The sequence below is a fragment of the Nicotiana tabacum genome, chromosome 17 (genome assembly GCF_000715075.1).
Source record: "Nicotiana tabacum cultivar K326 chromosome 17, ASM71507v2, whole genome shotgun sequence".
Taxonomy (NCBI): Eukaryota; Viridiplantae; Streptophyta; class Magnoliopsida; order Solanales; family Solanaceae; genus Nicotiana; species Nicotiana tabacum.
Window position 1 is genome coordinate 40,800,925 of NC_134096.1, and position 8,261 is coordinate 40,809,185.

General features: G+C 36.7%; 1 protein-coding gene across 1 annotated transcript; it reads left to right on the forward strand.

The window, feature by feature from the left end:
* Nucleotides 1-1,535: 1,535 nt before the first annotated feature.
* LOC142171798 (uncharacterized) lies at nucleotides 1,536-5,303 on the forward strand. Its single transcript, XM_075235502.1, has 3 exons — nucleotides 1,536-1,605; nucleotides 1,661-1,713; nucleotides 4,827-5,303. Exons 1-3 carry the CDS (start codon nucleotides 1,536-1,538, stop codon nucleotides 5,301-5,303), a joined length of 600 nt encoding a protein of 199 aa, XP_075091603.1.
* Nucleotides 5,304-8,261: the final 2,958 nt, after the last annotated feature.

Consider the following 8,261-nt stretch of genomic DNA (forward strand, 5'->3'; position numbering starts at 1 on the left):
CACTTCTTCTCGGGTCTCTTCCATACTATCATCAATATCAATCCGAACTTCATCATGCACTTGAACATTATTTTGTGAGACTTCCTCTTCTTGGAACATTTGTTCATAATCTACAAGTTGTTTTTCATTTGAGGTAGGTGTATTCCCGCCTCTTCCACTTCTTGTGATGACCGACACGGCACGCCCCATATTGTTACCACCCTTTAGGTTCACTACTGTATCACTTGATAATGCACCATTAGGATGAGTATTAAGAGCTTGAGAGATTTTTCTCCATTTTAAATTCAAGATTCAGGATTGATGTGGTATTTGAGGCATGTTGGGCATCCAAATCTACATTCTTTTCCATCATTTTCTTGAATATATTCTCAATACGACCTATTTTATTTCTTGAAGAACTTGAACTGTGAGAAAGATATGGAGGTGGGTTACTTGGTTGTTGGTAAATTGGGGGTCTTTGAAAACCCGAACTTCGATTTACATGATTATTATTATTTTCCCAATTTCCTTGCTTGTTACCTTCCTAATTCCCTTGGTTATTTTTGTTGTTATGCCAATTCTCCTAATTGTTAGATACCCAATTGCCTTGGCTATTTTGAGATCGCCATTGATTTTGATTAGAGCCTTGAAAATTGCTCTGTTGCCCTTGGTAATTGTTCACAAATTGTACATCTCTTCTTCTTGCTCTTGATAGGAGTCATCTTGATCATAACCACCATCATCTTGTGCATAAGTCTCCACCTGAGTTGAAATTAGGGACCTTTAAACTGCTTCTTAATAGCTCAAACACTCATACCCTCCATAGCATGAACTTGCTTAGGAGCTTGAGTTTGATGAAGTTGAGCCTTAGCAAGTTTAGTCATTATGGTTGTCAATTCTGCAATAGCTTGCGCATGGTCTTGCAATTCTTTATAAAAGTGAATCATGTTGGGATCACCTTAGGAAACATTGGCTCGGGATTGCCGAGACGAAGAGGTTTCCGCCATCTAATTAAGAATCTCACATGCCTCCGCATAAGGTGTTGTCATAAAATTGCCTCCGACTAATTGATACCACACATTGATCAGTGGTATTAATACCACGGTAGAATATTTTGTTGGATCATGTTATCAGTCATATCATTGTTCGGACACCCCTTCACCATAGCCCGATACTGCTCCCAAATCTCATACAAATGTTCATATGGCTCTTCCTTGAAAGCTAATATTTCATCCCGTAGAGTTGCCATATGCCCGAGAGAGAAGAACTTTGAAATAAAATTTGCCGTAAATTAATCCTATGTATGAATAGAATGATTAGGCAAGCGTTCCAACCAATACAAAGTCTTACCTCTTAGTGAGAAGGGAAGGAGCCTTAACCGCAATGAATCTTCTGGAACATTTGTTTGTTTGATTCCCCAACACATATCCACAAAAACCTTTCAAATGCTTGTAAGCATTTTGAGTTGACGCCCCAATGAAATAACCTCATTGCTCGAGCAAAGTGAGCATCACATTGGTGATTTGAAAGTTGCCGCCCTAATGAGAGAGGGGACTATGACACTTGCATACCCTTCATTGGGCAAAATCCGGTATTGCGTCGCTTGTGGTTATGGTGGTGCTGGAGGTGGGGGTGGAGGCACATTGTCTTATTGCTCACGTCCTCATTGATTATGTTGTAGAACTTGAGGCATTTCATCAAGTTGTTCCTCTTCGCCATTCACTTCTCCCAATGGTATGTTTCCAAGTTTCTTTGTTTGCGATTTGAAACTTAGAATCACTTCAACAAGTTAGAATCACAAAGGTAAAAGAATATACTCAAGAAACAAACTCAAGTATATAGCTAACACCGTAAAGTATATAGCTAACACCATAAACTCCCAATTCACACCCCAAATATGGGAATATGAAATGGTTGTTACAATAATAAAACCCAACGTGAGTCAGGGTCGAACCACAAGGAGTTTAGATAGGGTGTTAAGGTAAACACTTAAGAGAGAAACTTGAAATAACTAAATTTAACTTTAAAACAAATGTGTGTAACATTTTTACTAATTAAACAATTGATTTTGACTAAGCTAGCAAACAAGCAATAATTGAAATATTTTTGAAGTTTCATCAAATATAGAAAATCCTAGGGTTGTAACCTTAACCTAGGTGTAAACCTAATGGGTAAAGTAAATTTATGCTTTCTTGATAGATCGGGGTTGTTATGACTCTCAATACTCAAGTACTCACTCAATATCTCTCGGTTAAGAAGTGATTATGCCCAATTTAGCTCTCTCAAGTCCAAATGGGTAGTTATAAATGCAATTGAATATGAGTTCAAGTTAGATTATTCCTATCTCTAGTTGAAATCCTTTAATTAAACTAATCAATAACTCAACTAGTTTAGTTTTTTGTTAGTAAAGTTTTCCTAGACTAGATTCCTCTTTCTCAAGTAAGAACAAAGTCAAATAGGTTTGAATCAATGTTTTCAATCATCAATTCTAACTTTAAAGCATAAAAAAGTCTAGATAACACTAACCCAATCAATAGCAAGCATAATATTAAACACCCATAAGTTTTATACACTAGGGTTGGATCACAACCCTAGATAAAAATCTAGCTACTCATGTTGAGAGACATGGAAAGATGAAAATAAGAAAAAATTAAAGACATAAAACTAAAATAAAATGAAAGAGTAAATGATCCTTTCTAATTGTAGCTCAAAATTGCTCCAAATGGCTAAAAATAACGAACTATCAGTTGCTACAATGAAAAGATGCCCTAAAAAAAATCATAAAGTCCTATTTATAAGGCTCCAGAAATATCTGACAAAAATGCCCTTCGGAGAGTTCTGCGGCTGCACTTCAACTTCTGCGGTTCGTACTTTGCTAGGTTAATGTTGCATGTGCTTTTAGTCGGAGGAGTTCTACGGTCGCACTTCAACTTCTGCGGCCGCACTTCAGCTTCTGTGGATGCACTTTAATTTCTATGGGCCGCATTTGAAGAGGCATCACACTTATTCAATTGCTCATTCTCTGATCTTTCAAGCTTGTCAATGCGAACCTATTTTGCGGACCAAGTGCGACTACACATTTTAATTTGAGGATCTCACTTTTCCCAAAAGTCCTTGAAGCTTCAGTTCTTCCTTTGAATAAGATGTTTCGAAGACAGTCTTTTGGGCAATATATGGCCATTACGAGTTCCTTGTTATGTCCTTTGGCCTAACCAATGCACTCGTGACTTTTATAGATCTGATGAATCGAGTGTTCACGCAATTTTTGGATATCTTTTTCATCGTATTTATAGATGATATTTTGGTGTATTCTCGATCAGAAGCTGAGCATGCAGAGCATTTGAAATGGTGTTACGCACGCTCTGGGATCGTAAGTTTTCCAAATGTAAGTTTTGGTTGAACTCACTGGCTTTTCTTGGGAATATAGTATCGTATGAGGCCATTAAGGTCGATAATCAAAAGATCGAGGCAGTTAAGAACTGACCAAGGCCTACAACTCTTACTGAGGTGCGTAACTTCTTGCATTTAGCTGGTTATTATCGAAGGTTTGCAAAAAATTTCTCTTCTATTATTGCTCCGTTAACAAGGTTGACGTATATTCCACTGGAACGATACTTGTGAATGGAGTTTCCAAGAGTTGAAGAATAAGCTAACCTCAGTACGAGTTTTAGCTCTTCCTAAAGGGTCAGAGGTTTATGTTATATATTGTGATGCTTCTAGAGTAGGATTGGCAGTGTTCTGATGTAACACAATAGATTTGTTGCTTATGCTTCAAGGCAACTGAGAAAACATGAGTAGAATTACCCGAGTCATGACTTTGAGTTAGATGCAGTTATATTTTCTCTGAAAATATGGCGTCACTATCTGTATGGAGTTCATGTTGACGTATTTACAGATCATAAGAGTTTGCAATATGCATTCAAGCAATAAGAATTTTATTTGAGACATCGGAAGTGGCTCGAATTGTTAAAGGACTATGACGTTGATATTCTATACCACCCCGATAAGGCAAATATGGTAGCTGATGTGTTTAAGTTGGAAATCAATGGGTAGTCTAAGGTATATGGAAGTTGATAAATTAGAGTGACTAAAGATTTGTTCCGGTTGGCCAATTTAAGTGTATGATTGCTTGATACATGCGAGGAAAAAGCCATAGTTCAGAATACTGTTGAATCCTCGTTAGTGGACGAAGTAAAGACACGACAATTTGACGATCTAGTCTTGGTGAAAATAAGAGAAAGCATTCCCTTTCAAAAGAAGAATTTGATCGATTTATCTGGGCACAAAGTCTTTATATATAAGGGCCAATTGTATGTGCCCAATGTCAGGGGACTCCGAGGATAGATCATGGTAGAGATTCACCAATCTCGATACTCTATTCATTTAGGGTCAACCAAGATGTATCATGATCTTGGACAATTATACTGGTGAAACGACATGAAGAGGAACATTGCTGAATATGTCGCTCAATGTCCAAATTACCAACAAGTTAAGGTTGAACACGAGAAGCCAAGAGGATTACTTCAAAATATTGAGATTCCGACCTAGAAATGGGAGATAATCAACATGGAATTTGTTACCGGATAACCATGTTCTCACCAAAAGTTAATTCCATGGGGGTTATTGTGGATAGACTCACAAAATCAGCTCATTTCTTTTTGCCTAGCAAGGACATTTTTTCAGCTGAAGATTATGCTAAGATATATATTTAGGAAATAGTTCAAGTTCATTGAGTTCCAATTTCTATTATATCGGACAGAGGTTCCTAATTTACAGCTAACTTTTGGAGATCATTCCAAGAAGGATTGGCTACAAGGATCAATCTTAGCACAACTTTCTATCTACAGATAGATGGTCAGACTGAACGCACCATTCAGACGCTTGAGGACATGTTACGAGCCAGTGTACTAGACTTTAAGGGAAGTTGGGAAGACCATCTACCACTCATCGAGTTTGCTTATAATAACAACTACCATTCTAGCATACAAATGGCGCCATATGAAGCCCTATACGGACGAAAGTGCAGATCCCCTGTCGGTTGGTTCAAGGTTGGCGAGACAAAATTATTAGGCCCTAATTTGGTGCAACAAGCTGTAGAGAAGGTGAAAATGATTCAAAGTCGACTATTTGTTGCTCAGAGCCGACAAAAGTCCTACTCGAATAACCAGTGTCGAGACTTGGAATTCTCTATAGAAGACTGGATACTCTTGAAGGTGTCGCCTATGGAAAACATGACGAGGTTTGGCAAGAAAGGCAAACTCAGCCCCCATATCAGATTATTCAGAGAATCGGCCGAGTGGCTTATAAGCTTGAGTTTCTCCTAGAATTGGGAGTAGTGCATCCGGTATTTCATGTATCCATGCTTCGTAAGTGCTTAGCTAATCCTTTTCAAATTACCCCAATTGAAGATATTCAAGTCACATAAGACTTATCTTATGAGGAAATTCCAGTGGCTATCTTAGATCTCCAACTTCGTAAGCTGCGAACTAAAGAGATGGCTTCAGTTAAAGTACTTTGGATAAGTAATAATGTAGAAGAGGTGACATGGGAAGCTGAAGAAGATATGAAATCCAAATACCCTTGTTTGTTCCATACTGCAGCTGCAGGTACGGGTGTTCAAAACCGAACCGAAACCGAAAACCGAACCGCACAAGTGACTTAATGGCTTATTGGTATCGGGTTAACGGTTTAATGGACGGGGAACGAATTGAAATTTTTTTATTAACGGCTTATCGGTTTGGGGGCGGATTATTCAATTTTCTTAAAGACACCTAGCTTTCCCTTTACCTTTATTTCCTGATTTTTCGTTCTCCTAAATCCTAATCCCTTTCCCAACCAAGCATGTTCCCTGAAAATCAGGTTCATTAATCTTAACTTAATCCCCTCAATATATTTTGTACTTGAAAAATATTTTGATAGATAGATTCCCAAGACAAAATATATATTTGTAGCAAGGAAAAAAAAGAGTTGCAACTTGCATGTACTTGGAATAAAGGATTTGTCTATTTTCAAGATAAGGTTGAGAGGGACAACCGGACAAGTTGAATCCCACTTACATTTTTGTAGTTATTTCTTAGTGGAGGATTAACTTGGATACCCTCTGGTTGTTTATCAACCTTATAAGCAAAAAAGTACATAATTTGGTACATGTTTCCCGTTAATCTCCTAATTATACTTTTTTATGAATTATTATTAACTTTTCATGGAACCTAGCTTTTCCTTTAACTTTATTTCCTGATTTCCCGTTTTCCTAAATCCTAATCCCTTCCCCACTTGATTAACATTTAACATTTACAATAGTTCCCTTTAGAAACCCTAACATCTAAAGTTCTAAACACAACAGAGCAGCCAACCCTCTGGCCCCTCTCGCCTCTCCCTCTAGCAAGAAATTCTCAAACAACAACCGTGCACAGTCGCACACACGCATAGCCAGCAGAGCAAGGAAGAAAGAAAGAGGAAGTCAAAAGATGTATGGCCATGCTTTGCAAGTTAAAGATTCATAATCAATTCTACTCATTCTTTTCTTCACTCCAATTTAAAATCAGGTTGATATTCAGTTAAAAAATATTATAACACAAGCCTGGATAATATTTGAGTTGATAAATATTTGGTTGATATTCAGTTAAAGAATGGAGTTTTTCTATATGAGTTGATAAATAGGGATAGCTTTTACATTACTTATTAGCAGAATCTTTAATTAAATTTTTTCAAACTAACTATTGTTCTGTATTAATTTGATCTTGTGTCTTTCTGCAGATAGTTCCTTAATTTGTAGCATGACTGAAAATATACAAAGTCATAAGGTGATGGGTGAAAGTGGGGCTTCTAATTCAAATGCAATAAGTCAAGCTGAAACAACGGAGTCAAATATAACCAAAAAAAGGAAAAAAGGTCTGTTGTGTGGGATCATTTTACAGAAATTATTACTTCTGAAGGGACTACAAAGGCAAAATGTGACTATTGCTTTATTGAGTATTCTTTTAAAACCAAAGACGGTACGTCAACACTTCTTTCTCATATGTTTAAGTGTCCTAAACGCCCTGCTATTGTTGATAAAAAACAATCAAATTTAGGCTTTAAATCTGTTTCGAGGGGTGATGTAGCTGTTGTTGCTTGGAAATTTGATCAAGAAGAGTGTAGGAAGGCGTTATGTCGTATGGTAATAGTTGATAAACTTCCTTTTAGCTTTGTTGAGAAAGAAGATTTTAGAGACTTTATGAAAGTGGTACAACCTTATTTTCGGATCCCTTCCCGTAGTACTGTAACTAGGGATTGTTTTGATCTTTTTAATGAAGAAAGCAAAAGTTGAAGAGGTCTTTTATAGAAACGAAACAAAGAGTATGTATTACCACAGATACTTGGACTTCTATACAAAGAATCAATTACATGTGTATCACTTCTCATTGGATTGATAGTGAATGGAATATGCATAAGAGAATAATTAATTTTTGTCCTATTGTTAGTCATAAAGGCGAATATATGGCAAATGGTATTTGTAGGTGCTTACGTGAGTGGGGGATAAATAATATCTTCACTGTCACCGTTGATAATGCAAGCTCAAATGATGTGACAGTAAAAGAATTGTCTAAGCAATTAACAAAAATGGGAACTAATTTGATGAACGGTAATCACCTTCACGTGAGATGTATGGCTCACATCATGAATCTTGTGGTCCAGGATGGTTTAAAAGAATCTTCAGTGTCTATTGAACGTGTTAGGCATGCAGTGAGATATGTTAGGCAATCTCCTGCGAGGTTGAAGAGGTTTCAAGAATGTTTTGATGATGAACAACTAAATTGTAAAAAAAACATTATGCTTGGATGTTCCAACTAGGTGGAATTCCACCTACTTGATGTTGCGTAGGGCTGTTGAATTTGAAAGTGCATTTTCACATTATGCTTCTAGTGAAATTGGCCTAAGACATTATCTTGAGCATTCTTATATTGAAGTTGGAATTTCTACAGGTGAACTTTTGAGTAGTGATTGGGAAAATGTAAAAAGAATTACAAAGTTTCTTGAAATCTTTTATCTTCTTACTTTGAAAATTTCTGGATCACGTTATGTTACATCGAATATTCATTTTCTTGAAATTTGTGCGGTTGCTGTTTATTTGAAGCAATTGATAGCAAATGAAGATACAGCTTTAAGTGAAATGGCAAAGAAGATGAAAGAAAAGTTTGATAAGTATTGGGGTGATCCAGGGAAAATGAACAATATAATTTTCATCTCATGTATTTTGGATCCACATTACAAGCTCGAATCAATTGGCTATGCACTTGTAA

Coding starts and splice junctions, on each gene's coding strand:
- LOC142171798 (XM_075235502.1), top strand. CDS start 1,536: ATGACACTTGCATACCCTTCATTGGGCAAAATCCGGTATTGCGTCGCT. Junction 1,606..1,660: donor TGGTTATGGTGGTGCTGGAG/GTGGGGGTGGAG, acceptor ATTATGTTGTAG/AACTTGAGGCATTTCATCAA. Junction 1,714..4,826: donor GCCATTCACTTCTCCCAATG/GTATGTTTCCAA, acceptor TTCTATCTACAG/ATAGATGGTCAGACTGAACG.